This window comes from Procambarus clarkii, chromosome 24, assembly GCF_040958095.1.
Source record: "Procambarus clarkii isolate CNS0578487 chromosome 24, FALCON_Pclarkii_2.0, whole genome shotgun sequence".
Taxonomy (NCBI): Eukaryota; Metazoa; Arthropoda; class Malacostraca; order Decapoda; family Cambaridae; genus Procambarus; species Procambarus clarkii.
This window is the reverse complement of record NC_091173.1, coordinates 9,513,708-9,536,760: the sequence shown is the minus strand read 5'-3', so window position 1 is coordinate 9,536,760 and position 23,053 is coordinate 9,513,708. Positions and strand designations below refer to the sequence as shown.

The following is a 23,053-nucleotide window of genomic DNA, read 5'->3' as shown; positions in this document are numbered from 1 at the left end:
TTCAGGTATTAAGGAGTTTTGATGGGTCAGCTGGAAAATACGTTGATGAGCTTCACATGTTGGCTTGGTTAATAAATAAAGTAGTTTATAGTTGCTTGCCAAAAGCACGAGTGTACTTGAGTAAAGTAAAAAAAGGAAAAGTCACTCGCCAAGATTACTAAAGAGGGAGATATACAAGTAGATGTATAGATAAATATCTATACATGTATAGTAAATATACATTTACTGTACATGTATAGATATAGATACTGCATATAGATATACAGTATAGACATGTTAGAGAGATGTAATACATTCTCATTAATTCATCATTACCTTGCTTATCTTTCTTTAATGGGGGGGTGTAGACACATCAACCTGGAGGGAGGAAAAACCCTGAGATATTAATTAAATGTACTGTAAGTATATTAGCTTGTGATCTGATTTTCCACAGATCCTGAAGACAGCCCTCAAAAAAGATGATGGGGACGGTGGTCCAAAGGAAAAGGGTGAGGCTGAAATAGATTCCTCTACTCCTGCTGCGATCTCTGAACCCCCTCCACCCACTTCCCCGTCAACAGTCCCAGAGCCCCCCCTTGCTTCTCTCCCATCCAAAGAAACCCCCAGCAATTCTGTTCCTGAGAAAAATGCTGCCCCCATAAAGGAAGCAGAAAAGAGTGAAGGCCCAGGAGTGGTTGCAGATGCTGGTAAGGTTCTCTCACGATATCCAGGGCTCGTGTAGGTAGAGGGCACGCTTGCAAGATGCCTGCAAGTATTGATGTAAGCAGTAGGAGGCATGAAGCTTCACATTATGCCGAAATCTTCAGTCGGTTTGTAAGCTTTTGAGATGCATGACCAAATATACAAATGCAGTATAGCTTGGATATCTTGTTGCTTTTCTTCAAACTCAGTGCAATGATGAGCTTGTTGCATTACAAACACCTACTTAGCTATTTGATCAGAATATAATTCTTCAAATATTAAATATACAATTGACTGGTACAGTCAAGCATATGCCATAAACTACATATATAAACATAATGCTTTTAATTGGAATTAAAACTGTTTCTGGAGCTTGGCAGAATGAACCATAATAAGTGACAATTGCCAGCTGCAATATCTTTTGATGCAGGTTTGTTATTCTATATAATACATTATTGGAAATAGGGGACCTGGGTGTATTTCTTGTGGAACTTTTTTTTTTTTCTTTGCTATCTACTAAACTATTTAAGTTATTCAATACATAATGTTTAATTGGCTTAACAAATAGCATTTTGTCTTGATGAATAGCTTTCTAAGACACGGCATTCTTTTCCAAGGATGTGATTGACACAGTTGTGATATAATAATAAATCATTTTGTTGAGGGACAGGCAACCAGTGTATGTATACATGTTAAGGCTTATATCGAGGGTCCTCCCTCCCTGCAGTGTCGAACTACTGTACTGACAGGTAACTGATTGCAGAAAATATTGCTAGAAAATAGCATAATCAGATCTTAATGGCCATGGGAGGCCAAAGGTGGGAAGAAAAGACAGACCAATGCCCAGAGCAAAACGCACCATCAGAACTACATAAAACGAAAGGTGATCAAGAGCCTGTGCTCTTGAGAACAGAGGAGAGTATCGACTGTAGAATAGGAATAAAGCACCAGAGCCATCTAAGCGCACACCTGGCTAGACAAAACCCGGTAGAGACAAAGGACATGGTCGTATATGAAGGAAAACTACAACACCCAACCTCCAGGCAGAAAGGAGAGAACTGACCCCAAAACATCATGTGTAAACAATGGAAGAATGCAGATACATTCATGTGCCACCCCAGCTTTCAAATAGCTGCGAGATGATCAGAACCAAGAAAAATAGACCAAAGCAAGATGTGAACAGAGCTAGACATCAAGACATGACTGACAGTTGTGCGAGGAACACATGAGACTCCCACACTCACAACCTCGGATTATCACCAGAAAATTCAAGAACAGCTTGTGACAAAAATAATGGGGCTCATATCCTGTGTTGATAAGCCATGACTAACAACACAGAAGAACAATAAAATAGGTGAAGATCTAACATTGGTCCCAGGATCCTTGCCCTAAATCTCAATCCGAAAAAGGGACCTGATCACAAAGCTAGCGTTCTCCATATTGTACCTTAAACTGTGTTGAGTGATAGACAAAAATACAAAAGTAGCTCATGATAAACAAAATTTTATGAAAACGTACGGTATTTCCAGGATCTTCTTTCCCACCATATTTTTCTCACTGGGTTGTGAGAGTCAATATGGCCTGGTTGTGTTTGATCATAGTCTTTCTCAAATGGGTTAAAGATAACACTTATTGAGTAAGAGAACTCATCATACAATAGAACTTATTGTATTTGTACCATGAACAATTAAACTCATGGCTGTTATAAAATTTCAACATTTTTTAATAAGTCAGAGGAGCTAATAATCATAAGATTGGCAAAAATAGTACAGTATATTCTATTTTGGTAAATATTTTGGAGAAGTCCAGAGATGTGAAATCCAGTGACAGAAACTGTGTAAGTTAATCTAACACAAATAGTAGATTGTGGATGTAGTAAATAGGAGATAATATTGTAGGTTGTTCATGGCTAGTGAAATAAATTATCAGTTAGATAATGGCTAACATCTGTGTTTCATGTGTTGGTAGTCCAGGTTGTTACCAGACTAATCTAATGCTCATTTGTATTAAATGTTTTGTTCTATAGTTTGTTGTTTGTCTTGAAGGTAATTATGTGTTTTGTTGCATGGTATTACATTGTTGTATATTGTAAAAAGTTACCTTTTGTTAACTATTTCCTGTTAGTTGTAATTCTGCCACATTTTTGTTAATCATGCTCTGTAATGTGTGTGTTTGTGTGTGTCGTGTATGTTATTTCTCACCCGTGTTTGTGGGAATCAAGCTCCAGCTTCTGGGCCACACCTGGATCTTTAATTGACCAGTGTAATGTTTTTCCAAACCAGGATTTTATCTTTGGCTCAGATGTCTAGCTTCCATTTGCTCCCTCGTCCTGGTCTCATCCCCCTTTGTGGCCTCTAGTCATAGGTCTTCTACATACTGTATATGACCTTGTGTCTTGGTTCCTTCCCCTTGTGTGACCCTTCGTCTTTGTTCCCTTAGTCTTGGCATTCCCCTTGTATGGCCCATCAGCCTGTTATCACCCCATATATGTTACCATTGTGTCCTATTTGGGGCCCCCACCATTGTGTTCTTTATCCTGGGTCTGCCTAGTATGTGTACTCTTGTTATGGACCCCTTATCCTGGTTACACCCCTCTTCACACAGCATGTTCTTCCTTATAAATACTCTCCTCTATATATATTGGAGCTACCATTATATGGATCTGCACTTTCCTGATTGTTGGATTATCTGGACATGGAAATTCCTGGTTCTCCACCCTTATTAAGTGGAGCATATCCAGTTAATGGGGGGTGATGAACCAGAAATTTATGTCTAGATGATTTGAGAAGTCTTGACCCAATTTAGTGGTAGCGAGCACTTATTTATATCAAATATCTCCAAATTTCATTGGTTTCTGGCATTAGTGCAATCCTTTTAAAACTATTACATGTATTTTTAACCCATGTGTTTTAAAATAAATACCAAAACTACCAAAAAATTACCTCCCTATCTTTCATTCAAGTACAGTATCTGTATTTTCAGTTATCCAGACATCTGGAAGTATCAATTGGTCAATTGATACTTCCTTAGTTATCGAGACCTTAGCTATCGTGACCAGTTGGTACTAACCATATTACAATACCTATATGTAATATAGGTAATATGGTTTATATTTAACCATACTGTATTAGCAATGTGTGCATTTCTTAAGCATCCACGTTTCAATTCATTCAACCTGTCCTTGTAACATGGGTATTTTATCGTGCTAATAATCTAGTGCTAATCTGTGGACTGTTTCCTGTGTGTGTGCTTGAGAAGGTTTGGGGCCTCAAATTGTTACTTGGTACTCCATAGTTAATCTCCTATATGCTTATAGTATCCTGAGTAATTGCGTGTGTGTACGAATGTATGTTCTTTAATTGTATCCTTCAATTTCTTGATAATGCCTAATTTTCCATAGTAGCACTTAGTGTGATGAGGGCATCGGTCTGCTGTATAGTGAAGCCTGCTAAAGTTGCCAAATGTAACCTGTGATTGTATATGTATACTTGTACAGATAATGAAGGCAATACGTAATTTTGTCTAGCATGCATTTATTTATGATATCCTGTAGATAAATTTTACCTAATGGCGCTTGGAATTTTCACTGTAAACTGTGATGCGTTAATTATATTATGATATTTTAGCTAGCAAGTAATCTAGTCACTACATATTTTAGTACTGTATCTTGAATTTAGGCAACAAAAATTTACTATGCTGGCAATTGATTTTTGGAGTATAGAATGCTTTATTCATGTGGTTGCTTGTGCTGCCCATGAGTTTCCCCTAAATTTATCTTAAAATATTATCCAGTGAATAGTAGTTAGATTAATTCTGTCATTTATTGTTCTCTCTTCTTTATATAACAAATTTGTGGAAACCCAAAGCCATGCTCACTTATGACAATAATCTTGGCTATATTTTAGTGTATTTTAGCAATTGCTTACAATATAAAAGAAGGCTTTCTGCTCCATTCCTTGATAAGCACATCATGAAAATGAATGAGATAATTTATGTTCTACGCAGCATATACCCCTCCAGAAAAGTGATACTACATATTTACTCACATGGCAGTAAATTGTTGTCATGGCCAGATTATATTATTTTTTAATGTGCTAAACAGCCTAAGAGTTGTATAATTCAGTATTAGATTACACAGTCTTTGGTTTAAGCGGGTAAGCACATTTATACCGAGTTTTAAAGTGTGTGGGTGAATTTTGCAATTGAATTTTGCAAATGCTTGTTTTCTGATTGGGGAGTTTTGCTTGCTCGTTCTGGTTTTGGTTTACAATTTTTAACCAGCTGTAGTTTGTTTTGGGATTCCTACTTTTCTGGGTGCCTGACATGGTAGATGGCAGATATAGACTGCTTCCAACTACTAGGGGTTGTCTATAGGCCATTGCTCCTCATGCCTCTCTGGAGGAAGTCAAATTCTGGTTCGTGGTCCCCAGTAGGCATAGAACTCCATCGACTGACTATTGCCACGGTCTAATATATATACATCAGCCCGGTTATAGCTCTGGGGAGCATCCGGTTCTCACCCAGAAAAATGCTGTTTCATTACATTCAACGCTGGATTTTTTGCACAGTTTTTGCAGAAATGTCTTAAAAGTCTCGCTTTAAAGACTACCTATGCTCCCTAGAGCTGAGTACAGCCATTGACATATTGAGTCTGATTTATGAATCAAAACTCGGTGAGCACTGATGACGTTGACATCAGTGATGTGTGTGATGTGTCAAGCAATGGGATGCCTTGACTAGTCACTCCATTGGCAGAAACGTACCCCAGTAAATATAATCAACCAGTTCTTTTTAAATAAGCTTGTCATGTCGTTCTAGTAAAATATGTGTCAACTTGCAGTAGTGCTATACTTACACTACCAGTGACTGGTTACACCATTACATTATTAGTCAAATGTCACAAGTCTTAGATTAAAACTCGGTATATACTTTGATTAACTCAAATGTATATATTGTAAATATTTATATTGTGAAAATTGTCTTGCTCATTCTTTTAGTATTGCTTCCAATGTCCTTGTAGACACCACTGCTAAAGTGGCCATTCGTGCCAGTCCTATTTTCCCAGAAACAAATTCCTTACTTGAATTCCTTACCATCATTCATAACTCAATCTGCATCCATTGGAGATTGGTTATGAATGGTTATCAATCTGCAACCATATTATTTGCACTTATGAAGCCTGTTACTGAAATAGCAAGTGTGGAAATGTGTGTGGCTATGTTACTCATTGCCCACATATGATTAACTCATTGGCACTTAATGAAACAAAGCCCTTCACCTTACTAGTGGAACTGCATTGTTCTGCTAAGTCTCTCACCTGATTGAATGTCTTGATTTTCTTGACTGGAAAATTTGCTTGCCCATGGTTTGATTCATGTGTCTCATTGAAATACTGGGTGAATCCAACTTATTTCACATCAGACATATTATGTCTTTTTCTGGGGGGAGCCCCGTCGGCTCCCCGGAGCTTTACCGGCTGATATGCTAATGTCAGACTTTGGCATCAGTCATGTGTATGGAGTTCTAGGGCCTACCGGGGACCACGAGCCAGAACCTGGCCCCCTCAGAGAGGCAAGGGGAGCAATGGCCTATAGAAACCCCCGTGTGGTTGGAAGCATTCTATGTCTGCCATCGACCGGGTCAAGCATCCAGAAAGGTAAGCATTCCAAAACAAACCCCTATTCTGGTGAAAATTGCTACCTAAGCCGAACTAGTGAATAGAACTCTTCAACAGAAAACACGGAAACTAGTATGACGTCATACGTCACCGCGCCGCTGTCTGCGCAGCTCCCCCCTCCCCGGGAGGGGGAAGGGGGAGCCCCAGACCTCCCACGCCGGCTATCCACCCATCAGTTCTTCGGCTGATGCTATAGGCACTGGTTATGTGCTCCGGCTCCAGTGGTTGTTTCAGCACTGTACCTAGAGTGTGGTGTCTGTTTTCTAGGTGGTGCGTGAGCCGGGTGTGATTCTTCAGTACTCGGGCTGCATGCGCCTAGGGTTCCCTTCCCTAGGTGCCCTGTAAGTACTGCCCTTGGGGCTTGGGGCCACCTTCCACAAGTTCCTTGGGTCCTGCCCCTGCTTGGCCGTTTACCGCTTGGTTTTCGGCCGCTCTTTGTGTGCTCGGGTGTTCTGTCTCCCTTGTTCGCCTTAGAGTAAGGGGCGGTGTTTGCACTGGTGGGGCGCGGGGTACTGTGCAGCTTGTCTTTACCAATCATAGCGGCCGGCTCTGTTCCGCTTGGGTACGCTGTCCTCTTGCGGGGTTTTCTTTTTCTTTTGTTTATATACCTGGTGGGGGGGTCTGCCTTCGTTCTTGCCCCTTGTGTCCCTTGTGTTCTGAGTATTTCTGGTGGTACCCCCTGCTAGGTCCCCGTGAGTGTACACGTCCCGGGGGTTCAGCTCTTAGAAAGTTGTTTGGTAGCTTGGGTGCCGGTTAGCAGTACCCTGCCTGGGATTACCTGAGCGCGAGTCCTCTTAAAGTAAACGCTCGGGACCCTGGGAAACCCCTGGGGGCGCGCGGGTCCGATGGATGTGACCCCAGAGCCCCCCCCTCGCTTCCAGCGAGTTTGAGGGTTGCTCTCACCTTTTGTCTCTGGGTGACTCTCTGTTTTGCCTCCGTCTGCTGCCTGTGGGGTCGGTGACACCTTCGACCCGGTGTCCTGCGAGTTTGGTTGCTCGTTGTGGCTCGGTTACCCAGTTGTGCTAACAAAGCGGGTGCGGGCAGCAGGGGCGTTGCACTTGAGCCTTGGTGGTGGCAACGTTCTCGTGGTTTCCTCCCCGGGAGCCCCGGGGCTGCCCCGTTGTATTTCGTTTTGGGACTTGGGGGTGTTGGTTGCATCCACGCCCCCTTGTCTTTCCCCTGGTTCACCCTTCCTGCCTGCATCCGGTTCCTTACCGTCTGTAGGTTCAGGGCGGGGTGTTTCGTGGTGTTGAGACTCGGGCAGTCTCGGGGAATTCCCCTTCCGGGGTAGTGACGGGGGCATTTGGGCCTGTTCCTCCAGCCGTGTTGTATGAGTCTGCCAGTGGGCTCCCTTCCTTAGTGTTTTCACGGCTGCCCCGGTTTTCTGGTACGGCCGGGGCTTTGGGGGAACGGCTCGGCCCCGGGGCCTGTCGTGTAGGTTCCCGGGGCTGGGGAGGGGCTGCCTTGGGGGGGGCCTTGGCCCCGTTAGACCCCGTGGGGGGTTTTATCCCCCTCTAGGCGGGGCTTGTGGTTACGCGGAGTGGGGTCTTTCCTCCCCACTCGCCGTACGTGCTGTTGGACGTCGGCCCCTCCCCGGGCTCGGTTCCTTGGCCTTTGAGTCGGTTGGTTCCGTCCTGTGGGTGGATGTTTCCTCCCCCGTTTTTTGGGACGGTGTTTTTGTCATGTTTCCCCGTTCGTTGGGGTTCTGCGTGACTTTTGATCTCGGGTGCGCCTGCGCCTTCGTGTGCCTTCGGGACTAGTGTTGGCTTCTGTGTTCTCGAGGGTACGGGAAGGTTTTTCGCTACTTCCCGCATTATTGGAACGTCTGTCGGCTCCTAGTACTTGTCGCCCTGTTGGGCTACTTGTCGCCCTGTTGGGCTACTTGTCGCCCGGTTGGGCTACTTGTCGCCCGGTTGGGCTACTTGTCGCCCGGTTGGGCTACTTGTCGCCCGGTTGGGCTACTTGTCGCCCGGTTGGGCTACTTGTCGCCCGGTTGGGCTACTTGTCGCCCGGTTGGGCTACTTGTCGCCCGTTTGGGTTCCCTTTTTTTTTTGGGGCTCTTTGCTTCTTTGGCCGGTTTTATTGTTCCTGCTTCCTCTTTTGGCTCCTTTTCTCGTGCAATAGTCCTGGCTGGCGCCTTCCCGCAGAGAGGGTGTGCGGTTCGGCCAGCGTGTTATGCGCATGCGCCGTGGAGTTTGTTTTGGTCTGGGCGATGGTTCAGTGCTGGGGTTTTGCGCCCTTTTTTGCTACAGTGCTTCGCCTCTCGTTCTTCTCCCTGGCTGCGGTATGTGCCCCTTTGCACCAGGGGTGTCCTGGTTCCCAGTTGTGGGGAGGACACCGCGGTTTTCTGTGTCATGGGTGTGGACCGCCTCCTTCGCCTCTCCCTGTTCTCCTGCGGGTCCGGCTCTGGCGTCTTCACCTGGCGGTGCTCCCAAGTTCTTCTGGGCACGGTTGAGTCGTGTCAAGTTCGAGCCACCATTCGCCAGGTGAGTTTCTGCGGTCTGGCGTCTTTTGGCCGGGCGCTGGATGCGGCGGTGTTCATATACCTGTTTTTATTTAGGTATAATTTTGTACGACTGAGACCGTTCGCACACCAGTGACTGTCCCTTTATCACCCCTTCCTGTCCCCCTCATGTGCATGTCCAACCCATGCTGGAGTCATTCAGGGGACCCTCCTTTTTTAATGTTGTGAGGTGTGGGGGTTGTAGGGTTGGTTCTGTACTCACCTGGTGAGGCTCCTGGCTGTGCTTGCAGGATTTGAGCTCTGGCTCTTGGGTCCCGCCTATCTGGTAGAACTTGCGGGATAGTACCAGTGGAGTGCAGTGGTGCTATTGGCACTTTTGGGGAACACTGTATTACCATCAGTGGTCTGTGCTTGTTACACGACCTACTTGCGAGCATAAGCCTTCTTGCTGGTTCGTCCGTGGACTTCCAGGGCGCACTGGCCTGTTTTCGTATGGCAGTTCCGGCCCGTCCTGGTTGTGGGGGTATGTGGGCCGGTGGACTGCTCCTAGCAGCTGCCTGGTGGGCCATCCTCTGGCCGGTCTGGCCTGACCTTGGGCCGGGCTTGAGGTGTAAAAGAGCTCCCAGTACCTCATCCAGCAGGTATCGAGCGGGGTTTTCTCCGCCGTCGGTCGCCTGGTGCAGGTTTCTGGGCCTGCAGGGTTTTGTCGTGTCTCCGTTGGCCCTGTCTGGGGTCTGCCTGCTCCGTTCTCTGCCTTTGCAGAGGGGAGTTGCTCTTTACATGTTGCATGTTGCAGTGGTGCCTGTTGCTGCTGCTGCTGCACGTGAGCATTGGTACCGTGTTTCACGGTGGCGTGTCCTTGTTCCTGTGTCCGGTTGTGGAGTGGCGCTTTGCTGCCGTTTTGTGCCTGGGGATTGCGTGGGGTTTTTGTCCCTGCCTGATTGTCCACCCCTGGTTGTTCTCCTGGTTTTTTTTTTTTTTTTTGTGCTTCTGCTCTTTCTTCCTGCCTCTTCTGCAGCAGGAATGTTCTGCGTGTGTTCTTAGGCGTTGGTCAGCCTGTGTCCTGTGATGTGCTTCTTTGTCTCGGTCTGTTGCAGTTGTTCGTGCCCCTTGGTTCGGGTCCTGTTCTGGCGGCGACCCTTCCGCCTTCTTTGGTTTTCCTAGCTTGCCCTGCCGGTTGTTGTTGTTTTCCTTTTTTTGGGGGGGGTTCTTGCGATGTCTCGCGTCGGACCCGTCGTTTCTGAACTCCTGGCGGGCTTGCATGCTTCGGAGTTTTTTCTGTTCGGCAGACGTTCCATCTCCTTGTGCCGCCTGGGTTTCGGTGGTCGCGCCCGAGATCTTCTCGCGGCTCCGCCTTTTTCCTGGGCTCGGGGGGGGGCCTTGTCGGGGCTGCTTATGTTCTGCCTCGTGGTCTCGCCTCCGGTTGGTGGTCAGGTGGCTTCGTGGTAGGTGTCCCACCTGCGTGCTTCTTGGCGGCAGTATGGGGTATTTTGGCGGTCCTTCCTTTTCCTGTCCCTTCTTCGGTGGGTCCTCCTTGTTGGCTTGGTTTACTCTCGGCTTGGTTTTCTAGTAGGGGTTGGTGGCCGTCGTCTTGCCACATACTGTCGCCTCTTTTCGTGCGGCGCAGGCGGAGCCGCTTCAGCTTGCTTTCGGTCTTGGTGTTGCTTCTGCACCGTTAGTCAGCTGTCTTGTGCGTCATTTCACCTCCGGCCTGTTCGTGCGCCGCTTGCACCATCCTGGTCTCTGGTCAGCGTGCTCTGTCTTCTCCTCGGTTGGTAGTGCCCCTTCGGTTCCGGTGTGTTTTTTCGTCGGCTCTTTCCTTTGGGCCTTTGCCTCTGGGGGTCGGTTTGCTGTGTTTTCTTGCTCCTTCGGTTTTAGCGTTTTGGTTGTTTGATGGCAGCAGTCTCCATCTTTTCTGGCGCGGGGTGGGGCTGCTGCATTCTGGAGGGGTCCAGGGTTTGTTGGTGTTTTGTTGGTCGGGCCGGGGGTGTGTCGTTTTTGTGTTCAGTGGCGGCCCTCTGCTGTTGTTTGCGTGCCACGGCGTTTGGGTCCGGAGCGCGTTTTGCGTTGATCCGGTTCTGTTCTTCCCGGTTCGCGGGTGATGGTGTCCCGGGTGGTCAGCCGTGTTCTTGCGGCTAAGCTGCCTGTGTTCTTCCCTCATGCCTGTGGCGTTCGTGGCTTCGCTGCTCTCGCTGCCGTCTGGGCGACGTGGCCTTGCAGTCTTTCGGGCATGGATTTTTGGTGTTCGTGCAGGGGCCTTGCTGCTCGTGGTTCTCGTGTTGTTCCCGGGATTTTCGGGGCTGTGGCGCCTTGGGTTGGCGTTTGCTGCCGGTTGTCTCGCCTCCTTGGGGGGTGCGTGGTGTCCGCCTCCCGGTTTTGTCCCTTTGACCTTCCTCTGTGGGTAGTTAGCTCCGGGGAGCCGACGGGGCTCCCCCCAGAAAACCAGCGTTGAATGTAATGAAACGCCATTTTCTGGGTGAGACCCGGAGGCTCCCCGGCAACCCTCCCTCCCTCCGGTCGGCGTTTTTCGCGTGTTTTGACATCCAGCCTCAGAACTGATGGGTGGATAGCCGGCGTGGGAGGTCTGGGGCTCCCCCTTCCCCCTCCCGGGGAGGGGGGAGCTGCGCAGACAGCGGCGCGGTGACGTATGACGTCATACTAGTTTCCGTGTTTTCTGTTGAAGAGTTCTATTCACTAGTTCGGCTTAGGTAGCAATTTTCACCAGAATAGGGGTTTGTTTTGGAATGCTTACCTTTCTGGATGCTTGACCCGGTCGATGGCAGACATAGAATGCTTCCAACCACACGGGGGTTTCTATAGGCCATTGCTCCCCTTGCCTCTCTGAGGGGGCCAGGTTCTGGCTCGTGGTCCCCGGTAGGCCCTAGAACTCCATACACATGACTGATGCCAAAGTCTGACATTAGCATATCAGCCGGTAAAGCTCCGGGGAGCCTCCGGGTCTCACCCAGAAAATGGCGTTTCATTACATTCAACGCTGGTTTTTTTTCTTGTATAGGCCTCCTGAATTATATCTATGACCTTTTGAATATTTTATGACAATCACTACTGATAGCATTTCTGGGCTTGGCACTTTCTTTTGATGATTACTTGCATTTACCGTATATATCTTTATACATCAGTATCCTTCAGATAATGTAAAATATGTAGTTATATACAGTAGTATTATTTCTTGGCTTGAATCTCAATGTATCCCAATATACCTTATTCCATTATCAGTTGTCCTAACTTGTTACATAAGATACATCATCCAGCCCAAGGAAAGCCACTTATATTTTAAGATGAGTCGTCATAAATAGCTGTAACATAACCACTGCTGCTTTGTGGCCATAATTTTTATATTGTCATTAAATGTCCTTCTATAACAACACCTTACAAGAATTATTGCTACGATATTTCACTATGAAGGGCATTACACACTAAAGGGCATTGACTTTACTTCATTCAGAACAATATTTTATATTTAAAAAAAAATTTAGCTCGAATATTTTTTATTCAAACTATATAGGTATATACATCTTGAGTAAAATACATATAGGATTCTTAACTTTGAGAATAAAAATCTATGCAAGAGATAAAAACAAACATTAAATTCTGGATAACAGGCCAATACAGGACTTGAATGCTAGTGAAAGTCTAGATCTCTTATACAGTGTTGCTCTAATTTAGGAATTTGGTAAATTTCTTATATTTGAGGTGTAATATCAGGTGTTCAAGATTTACGAAAAGTTTCAAATAGTCTTAGTTTCACAATTGACTTTATAATGGTCCACGACAGACCGAAAAGTCCTCGTCTCCTCATCTTCTGGTGTGTGGTTTAGTCTTCATTTATTGCAAAAGTTTTAAACTTTAAGAGGTATTTTCTTTGGTTTTATAGGAATTAAAGTTTTAGAAACACTATAGCTGGTAATTTTAATTTTTTCTGAATGTGGGCCACTTGCATTAAAATGTAAAACCTGGAGAATTATATACGAATATTTTGAAGAATTTGCTGAATTGAGCACCGATAATTGATTTATAAACTCGCTTTATGATTCAGATCTTGTCTAAATTATTCATTCATTATTTGATGTATCAGTCATGATTATCATAACTGTGATTACATGTGCTTTATTATACTGTATTAGAGCTTTGACTTTTTAACAGGTTTATTCAAATCGATAGAATTTTTGTTTTTGCATGAAGTCCTGTAATTATTTAAATGCATAATTATATAAAGCATCTTTTTTATTTTTATTTTAAGAGCCCTGGATAGTGAGAGGTATTGGAGATAAAACCCTGTAGAGAACACATGGCATGCCGCTCCCGTTATTTTCTCTCGTCATGGTAATTTGAACTGTTCCTTCTCTAGCAGCAGCGCTGACCATCTTGGGCCTCTCACAACCTCTCAACTGTGTTTCACACTCCTTTTCAGGGACAATTTTTCAGTGTTTGCCTGTCACTCTGCTGTTCTCCAGTAGTTGCATCCAACTTCATAATATGAAGGCTGTACTGTATAGTGCTTTGCTGCTATGTATATACAGTATATGTGCACCTGTATTTTCAGTAGCATGATAAACGTTAGTTACTATTTCAGTTTGCTTAAGCTTTCCTGTATTTTATCTTCAACGTAAATTTAGACAATGTGCTAACTAACAGTTTTCTGCCTCATTTGACTTTCAGTACAGAGTTGCTCTGTGGATCAGGTAGTGCATCTGCTTCTCTGTTGAATGTCTTTTAACAAGTGCATGAAGGCTTGTCAGTGGCATTGTAGTATTAGCTGAAGTGGTTATAGTTGGAGTGGTTATGTTACTGCTAGTAACAGTAATTATCATCATTGATGTTTGAGCATTTGTTTGATGTGAAGGTGCATAGTGAAGGTAATACACAGTGAGTGGTAGTGAGGGTGTATGGTGGGTAGTTAGGGAGGGGGGGTAGTGGGTAGTGAGGGTTTGGCAGGGAGTCACAAGTGTTGTAAATGAAGGTGTGTAGTGCTTAATCAAAGTGTTGAGAAGTGTGTGACATGTGAGCACTGAACCCATGTGTAGAGTATGCAGTGTGTGGTAGGTAATGTTGGTGTGTGGTAACTGCAGTAATGATTGTGTGTGATAAGTAATAATATAATACTCATGAAATCCTTGCCCTCTTCCATGTAAACTTACCTATAATATATAGTACACTGATACTTATTGGATCACACCTTTACTTCTGGCTCTCTTCAAGGCTCCAGCAATTTCTTATATATTTTCTTGTCAGTGTTATATATATTTAGCCTTTAAGTAAAATAAACTGCCATGATATAACAAATCTTGGCCTCTTTAAATTGATACTTCACAACTCTCTCCACTCTTGCCCAGTCTCTCTTACTTCATTCTTCTTTGAATTATTTTTCAGTTAATTTTTCACGCTCTCAAATATTGCAATTCCTCATCATTGACAAAAAGAACACACTTTCTAATCCTGTCTGTATGTGAAATTCCGTCAGAGCTACCTTTTCCCATTGTTATTTCCTTGATTTAAAAGTGAATCGGTTAAAGACCCGACCAAATGCAAGGCTAGAAGATTTATTTAAATCATATTATTGGACACGTATTGCTGTGGCTACATTACATGACATGGTTTTTCCCTCACAGTTTCATCCATAAAGTAAACAAGCCATTTTTGTAGTTTGTCATCATTTCCATAGTCAAATTTTTTTTTAGTGTATCACTGTTCCCATTATCAACCATATAATAAATCAGTAGGTATGGTATTTGATTATCATTCGAGTATTGCATGTGGCATGAAAGTATTTTATCTCTGTGCTCCCCTCTTTAAATATCTTGTGGGTTACTTGACCCCCTTTCTGATGCCAAACATTTTTCATGTAATGTTTTTCTTGTTGCTCCTATTGTGCCACTATTTAAATTGACATTAACTAATTTATATTAATGAATCATATAACTAAATTTATGAGTTGTAACACTTAACAAACGACTAAATGCTTGGTGATGAACAACGTATTTTGTCCAAAAACATATTTTTTATATTGCCAGTAGAAGTGGTATACATCGAACCTTTTGTAAAAATAAACATACTGTACATACATACATACATACATACATACATACATACATACATACATACATACATACATACATACATACATACATATATAATATATATAATATATAATTTGTATTTAAATTCACATATTCACACTCGATTGATATTTGAAATACTTTGTAGTGTTCTGTGGGAATGTAAATCATTAATGTTTGCTGATTCTGATCTTCAGTACACAGTAGGTAAATTTAAAAATTATTTAAGTTTTTATTTACCAATATTAGCAAACCAAAATTTAAGTTTTGGTTTGCTGAATCATAAATAATTTGCATGTTATCACTGAAGTTTGGGTATCAACTCATGGTGTTGCAGTGGCTCCAGTTAAACCTGAGCGGAAGGCGAGTGAACCAACTGTAGTGAAGACCATAGATGAGGTTATGTCGTCTGCAGCATCTCCACTCATGCACATGGCACCGTCTCTTAAAATTACTGAAGATTGTGACCTCAGACAAAGGCAAGTCAGAGAACTAATTGGATTTGTATTTTTTTTTTTTTTTAATGTTCATTTTCAATTAGCCCTCACACTGCTCTAGTCACTGTATGTGATTTCCTCCACATTTGATTTGTGAACTATTTTAGTCAGGCGCATCTTGATGTAGTACAGTATGCTTAATTAGCTGCACAGTTCAGGGGTTAATAAAATGCACTTTATTATAAGCTAGCCATCTTCCATGTTTGCTTGGCATAGTTCATTGTATATTATAATTAGTTATTGTAAAGTTTAAGCCATCATAAAAAGAATAATACGACCACTTATTGTTCAGCAGCACAATGAGTTCCCGAAAGACTCGGTTCTCAACTGAAATAGGATAAGCGAACATGATGGTGAACACAAATTAACTAAAGTATTTTTGTTTTGACATAAGAGGTGTCTTAAGTCTGGGAAAGTTTCTAATGAAACATTAATGTTTAATTATGAATGATATGAGTATGCATTAAAGATAGTATTACCAGAGCTATGTAGTGTCATGAATACAAAAAAAATTTGGGAAGGGTACTAGTGATGATGGTAATACTTCAGGAAGAGGAAGAGTAGGTGACTGGGAGGCAAGACTTGTTCATTCATAGAAAAGATGGAAGTTCTAGATAGTAAAGTACAGTATACAAGATGTAATTCTTTAGCAAATTAGCTTGAAAGCATACAGTATTTAGAAAAAAAAAAAAGCTGGAGGTACCTTGTAATCCATGGCATGGTTTACAAGAAATCTGCATGAAAAAGTGATTGTTCCTGTTTCCTCATTATGGAAGTAGTTCACCGAGTGGAACCTTTGTCCAACACCTGACCATCTTTACTCTTATTGTGTGGTATGGCCCTGTTTTGCATTTTCTTTGTGGCTTTACATAATTTGGTTGCATCCCCCCCCCCCTCCCCACACATTAATTCCAAACTGCCCACCATGCAGTCATTTGCTATTCTGTCTCATAATTAACAGCATTGAGAAGTCTCATTTATAGTGTGTGTAGTGCCAAGATTTCAGTGTTCCAACTTAATTTTTCTTGGCAACGTTTTGAATTCTCATCACTATTCAAATCTTGTGCTGACATTACTACCAAGATTTATTTTGTATATAATTGTATCACCATACATACTATGGCATCTGTGTCAGACCTTTCCCATATCTTGACTGCTATTACCGTACATCATCAATGATAATATTTTTTCCTTTATTCTTTATCTTCTTCAGAACAAATGTGGCCGGCATCCACGGAATAGGTCGCATTGAGTTGACTGTCAAGTATGGACCTCGCAGCAACCTAGTTATTGTTGTTCACCAAATTTCGTACGTAGAAATATACTACTTGCTTTTTGGGCTCTGTAAAGTAAATTTAAAATGGGTTGTACTTACTTCAAATCAAAGACAAAGAGGGTCTAAATATCAGTAGTACAGTATCCTTATTAATATTGATAACATATGCTTTGCTGAACAAAATATGAAATACCATATGTAATTATATAAAAAATTTTGGTCAAATAATTGTGAACAAGCGAGTGTGATGTATCTTGGTTACTGACGCATCGAGCAGGGAAAATTTTTTGTTGGCTCATTTTCAGTACTTCCATGACCATTGAGAGTGAAGGTTCATTGTTCAATAAATTTCTGTTGCGTGAAGGCTAAATAAGAATTTTTACCCCCATGCCCCCTCAGAAAGTGTGGGCTAACTCCATAAAAGCCACAAATTCAAAATTGCCACTTTTGGCCATTTTGGAAATATTTTATTGATTTGGCATAAAATGTTGCATAGTACAAGTTTTTGTTTAGGTGTTTGGGTTTAGGAATTCATTGGTGATGTTAATTCGATAATTTCAGTCAGTTTTGAACTTTAAATAATAGATAGCTGCAGATTTTTAGTTCAGAACAGGCAATTTTTCTAAATCATAGTGAATAACCTATACTGAAATAAAATTGCTGTATCAAAGCATTGATGGTTTTTCCTCAGAAACCTGCCAGTTGAGGAAGATGGAGAGCTGCCAGACCCATATGTGAAACTTTATCTTCTTCCTGATCGCTCCAAAGACAGTAAACGTAAAACAGATGTGATTAAAGACAGCTGCAACCCTAAGTATGATGAGCGGTTTGAGTATTCCATTCCTCCAAATGAACTGACACGGCGTACACTAGAAGTAAATATAATCAACAAGAAGGGACTTTTATTCTTGCAACGATCACCTAAAATGGGACAGGTTTGTTAATTTTTTCTGCTCCTTAGATTTGTTGTTTATTTTTGCATAGAAAGCATAATGGCCTAAGTAAGATAAGACAGGTGAAAATTCAAATATTCAACTACAGTATTTAATGGGTATAGAATAGATGGCGAGTTACAGAAATATCTTGGATACCATATCAGCAAGAACCAATTGCTTTTGAAAATTATTAGTTCCAAGTAACTGATAAGACTGATTTACTTAAAATACATTTTCTATCATGAGAATGTTTACAGATATAATTGGATGTAGCAGTAGATTTTGAATATTAATAGAAAATGGGTTTTGTCATAGAGAGTTTGCATTTCTATACAGTAATTGGATTACAAAATAAATATTATGGTCCTGTTTATCTATGGAGGCTTATCCAGATATCCATATACAGTACGCATTATCTTCTATGTCCAGATAAATCCAGAAGTCTGATTATTTCACTTTTGTTATCAGGTCCACCTAGACTGCGGGCTTCTGGATGCAGATAAGGTGACTCAGTGGTATGATATTGCTCCAGCCACAGACGAGGATGATGAGTGAGGAAGGCGAAGTGTGCTGAGCCGAGTAGGAAGTTGGAGGGGCAGTCTGCGTAGAATGACCAAACTAGCTGATCTAGCTAAGGGTAAGAAGAAAAAGAAGAAAATGTGATGATTCATGTAACCACAAACCAATTGTAAAACAGTACCTTTTTCAATTAGTTCATGAGCTTTGTCAGTTTCATATGATCCATTTGTAATTATGCGCTTATTGATTCACTTTTTTCTTCTGAATTAAGTTTAGAGATTAATTGCACATTTACTTTTTTTTAAGATAGCCATATATTTTAAACTCTTGTTTTGTGGTATAGTTTATCACCTCTGACATACAAAAATGTGTTAACGTTTATGCGTACTGTACTTAAACTCGTGAAACCGATTGGGTGAAACATGATTCAGGGGAAAATGACATCTAATACATCACTGATGAGAGACGGCAAAAGCATTTCAGCATTGGGATAATTTTGTGCAATTCCTGGAATGAGGTGACACACCTGGCCAGCACACTTCGTAACTACGATCGGAGAATGTTCTCAAGGAGGATATGAAAATAGGAAATCTGCTCTCTATTCATACATGTGTATTGAATATTGGACCATACATTTTAAATTGGATATAAAAATTGAACGTTCTAGATATTGCTGTAATATCAGAGTTTATGATAGTTTTAGGCGATGTAACTAGTACCAGGTATGATAGTTTCTATCAAAAATCATAAATGTATATTTAGATGTTGGAAAAATCATTTTTTTGTATTGTTTAAAATTTATATGGTGTGGCCTTAAGTAGTGTTTGTCAGTCCAGGATTGTTGTTTTGCCATAGTCTGCAGCATAAAAGGCAGTGCACAAATAGATCTGCTTCAGTAAAATGCATATGTTAAAAGTATTTATAGTCAATATTTTTGTTGTTGCCACATATATTTTCATGTACAGTTAGTCCTGCTTCATCCATGTTGAAGCAGCTTTTGGCACAGGTTTTTATATTAATTCATATTACCCCATTGGTGAGGTTGTGTGTAGAACATAGTATGTAAGTCACACATTAATATTTTTGGATTGTGTGTTCATATGTGGGTAGTAATCTTATTACATTATACAAGTGTGCCAACTTGGTCCTTCGCTGGACTTTATTTCTAATATTTTAATATTTTTATATATCTTTATTATTTTTTGTAGGCTTTGAATAATAGTCTTAACCAGAATTGGGCAATTTCTTGTAATTTAATTTCTGCTATGGACTAAAGATGGTTTCTTGATTCATCTGGCAATTACTGCTGTGGATTCATCTGGCAATTACTGCAGTGATGAATGCCCTCACATTAGTGAGAAAATAACTAATCAGTAAATTTGCTGGTTTATTATATTTCTATATCAAAGTATTTATAGAGGGGCATAAATGATTTGCTGACATCTACAATCTTGAAAAAAAAAGCCTGGAGACCTGCAGTGGAGTGCGTACATCAATAAAGAAGACCAAACCACACACCAGAGGATGAAGAAATGATGTTTCGGTCCATCCTGGACCATTATCACAATCGACTTGATAATGGTGCAGGACGGAGTGTAATGTCGTCGTTTCTCCATCCTCTGGTGTGTGGTTTGGTCATCAATTCTTCAGCCACGTTATTGTGAGATCTGCGTACATCGATAAAGGTTGGAAAAATTAATGGTCCATATGTTTTCAGTATCCTTCTTGTAACTGACCTTCCTGCCATAGACAATGACAAGAATTATGTATTGGCTGCACAGTAGGTGTAAAGAATCTCTCTTTTTTACGTAAATTTTTAAGTGGCTGCACACTTCAGTATACATGAAGTAAGTTGTATTTGAATTATGTTATTCTAAAGTTTTTGTTTAGTTTGGAAAATAATTATATTGTAGTTTTAGACATTAATATATGGTTTAGCATTATGCTAATGTAGTGGAAATATTTATTTCATAAATTTCCTTCTGTTAGAAATTAAGCAAATAATTGTTTTCAAGGTATTTTTTATCCTAAAAGCATTATTTATAATTTATATACTGTTTAAATAAAACTTTGGTACAGTATTTTGTTTAATCCTTGCTCTCTGATAAGCAAGATAAAATTATTTTATTATGTATAGATAATGTACACTAATTCAAAAGTGATAAAATAATGTCAAAGCAGAAAAGTTTTATAAGTTTAAAACATATTTTGGGAATTGGTGCTATATTTTAGTTGTGTACATAGGTACTGTGAGTGAAAGCCATCCATGAATTATATCCACACATACTTTGCCTTGAACGTCTATATACTACTACTTATACATTAATGTATGCAATGTTGGCGCATCACCTTTCTTAAAAAAATGTATAGAAATTAGAGACAGTATTAACAGGAAATGCATGGCCTTCCAAATTCTTACAGCATTGATGACTAAACATACCAATATATTTATGGAGATACTACTAAATAGCTCTTATGACACTATCATACAGTAGTAGAATGCTGGTAAGTATACTCCTGCTTCTCATACCTCATGCACTTGACCTGACAGCCTGACACACTCTGGGGGGACAAAGTGATAACTTATCTGTCTGAAAAAATTTACAGACATGAAAATAATGGACTATGACAGTATAAGCTGGCAAGTTAAAAATGCATGAGATTCCTTTGATTTGCTCCAAAAAACTGGTCTTATGAATGCATTGTAGGACAGGAGATTTATGTCTTGCTATCTGGCCTCTTCTAAGATCTCCTAAATCTTAAAAAAAAAAAAGTTACATACATATGTGTGTACCACAAAAAAATTAATACATGATGGATAATATGAAAATGTATGACTTAAAGAGAAAATGCAACAAGAAATTATTTGAGTGCTTCTGTGTTAATACTTTTGATGTGTTGATTAACACAAAAGTGCTTAAATAATTTCCAGTTTTATTTCCCTTCATGGTTATAAATTACTGTACAGTACCATTATATATATATATATATATATATATATATATATATATATATATATATATATATATATATATATATATATATATATATATGTATGTAATTGTACTGTAATTTATTTATTATGGATTTCTTGCACATTTCTATACAGAACTGTACATGGAAAGTTCAGGTGTTTAATGCCTTCTCAGTGCTGTGAATTATTAGGTAGCTTGACAGACAACTCTATATAAATTTAAAGTAAGATCCAATAGGAATAAGTACTGTAGCTTCAGCATAGATATTAATGTTAGTATAAATTTTGGGTTAGGATTAAAGAAGCATACATGGTCCTAAAAACTACATGTTATATTGTAGTAATATTATAAATTGGCAAGCACTAATATTGTGTAATGTGTGTGTGTGTGTGTGTGCGTGCCTCTGGGAGAGGACACACAGGTGCTACACCATAATACACTTTTGCTTAACTGGGACACCCGTGATTTTTTCAGTTTTGTCGGTGCTCAGTGCTTCCTGTATAGTGTAATAATGGTTGATCTTCATTATTTATAGGATAACAAAGATCATGAATTTTTATATATAATTATTACAGCTGCCACAGTTTACCAGAAATGTATGTATACATTATTAAACAGCCAGAATACATTGCAATTACTCTACTATAGAATTATTATTGAGTATGCTTAATACAAGATATTATCTAATGGTATTATTGTGAAATACAGTTCCTTAAAATAAGCTAGTGTATTATGCTTTTGCATAACGTGTATTTCAAGATGTAAAGCATCAGCTTCATTAATGAGGTAGCCATTAGTACTAACTGAAAGTTAATGGTAACTGAGAACACTTGAAATGTATAGGACAGGGAAGAACCTCTGTACACAGCACATATTCATTGTCATTGTACTTGATGTATGTAAACAACAGCAATGCTGGTATCAAAATGATATTTAGATTTGTATCCAGATACAACAGAAATGTTTAATTTTAGCCCACAATGAAAATTGTTGTTTTTATACATTATATCTGTTATGGTGCTCTAATGTAATACATTTAATCCTCTCATAAAGTTTTCTAAATTATATAAATCATGACATTAAATATTTTACATGTTCCTCATTTCATAAAAAATAAACTGTCCCATTTCATAATTATTGTAATGGTGAAGGTGATTATTGATCATTTAATAAAGCAAACCAAAATAACTTGTGTGTTCACTGAATAATATCAAACTATTAAATCCTCTGACTTGCATAGTACTGTACTATAGGTAGAGCTATAATATCCCCAACATGACCTGTACTTATCCAGGGAGAGGGTGGCTCAAGGGCTTCAAGGATCTGAAGGACAGTTAATGGTGGCTTATGAAGCACCTCTTCTGGACTAGTGTGAGGGAGACTTAAACTTTGGCCTGTGGCTAATTGCCACGAGCAAAAGTTTAAGCCTCCCTATCAATTTTTTTCTCTCATTTCAACCTGTAATTGGCAATACCCCCCCTTCATCTGGATGCTGTCTGCCAAGAAAACTGTGGCCTGTGGCTCATAGGGGTCAACATTTGGTGTATGATTGGGGTAAAATTGGAGATTTGAGTAGGAAATAATATCATGAAGAAAAAAACATTAAAGATTTCTCAAATTTTACACAAGTAAGTAATTATCAAAAGAAGGCACCAAACCGAAATTTTATGCAAACTGACCTCCAGTTTAAAAATAAGATGGATATTTAAAATATTTTTCTTCAGTGTTGTTGGTAAGCAAAAGTGTGTGTGTTTGCACACAACTGAAGTTGGAAATTTAGTAATTTTTTAAGAACATTTGACTATCTTGAGGTCATCTTGAGATAATTTTGGGGCTTAGCATCCCTGTGGCCCGGTCCTTGACCAGGCCTCCTTTTTGTTACACATCCCCAGAAAGCAGCCCATAGCAGTTGTCCAACTCCAAGGTACCTATTTACTGCTAGGTGAACAGGG

The 23,053-nt window shown here is 40.6% G+C and overlaps 1 protein-coding gene across 7 annotated transcripts in view; it reads left to right on the top strand.

Moving 5' to 3' along the window:
* Esyt2 (extended synaptotagmin-like protein 2) overlaps positions 1–22,289 on the top strand; it is an 86,757-nt gene extending 64,468 nt beyond the window's left edge. For 5 of the 7 annotated variants that reach the window (XM_069330548.1, XM_069330547.1, XM_069330546.1 and 2 more), the window contains exons 14-18: positions 434–686; positions 15,237–15,378; positions 16,610–16,705; positions 17,364–17,607; positions 18,076–22,289. In XM_069330548.1, the coding sequence (XP_069186649.1) occupies positions 434–686; positions 15,237–15,378; positions 16,610–16,705; positions 17,364–17,607; positions 18,076–18,162 (822 nt within the window). In that variant the 3' untranslated portion in view covers positions 18,163–22,289. Of the gene's footprint in view, positions 1–433; positions 687–13,083; positions 13,167–15,236; positions 15,379–16,609; positions 16,706–17,363; positions 17,608–18,075 lie in introns of those variants that run through there. The other 2 variants (XM_069330550.1, XM_069330552.1) reach the window with 2 other exon arrangements.
* Positions 22,290–23,053: the final 764 nt, after the last annotated feature.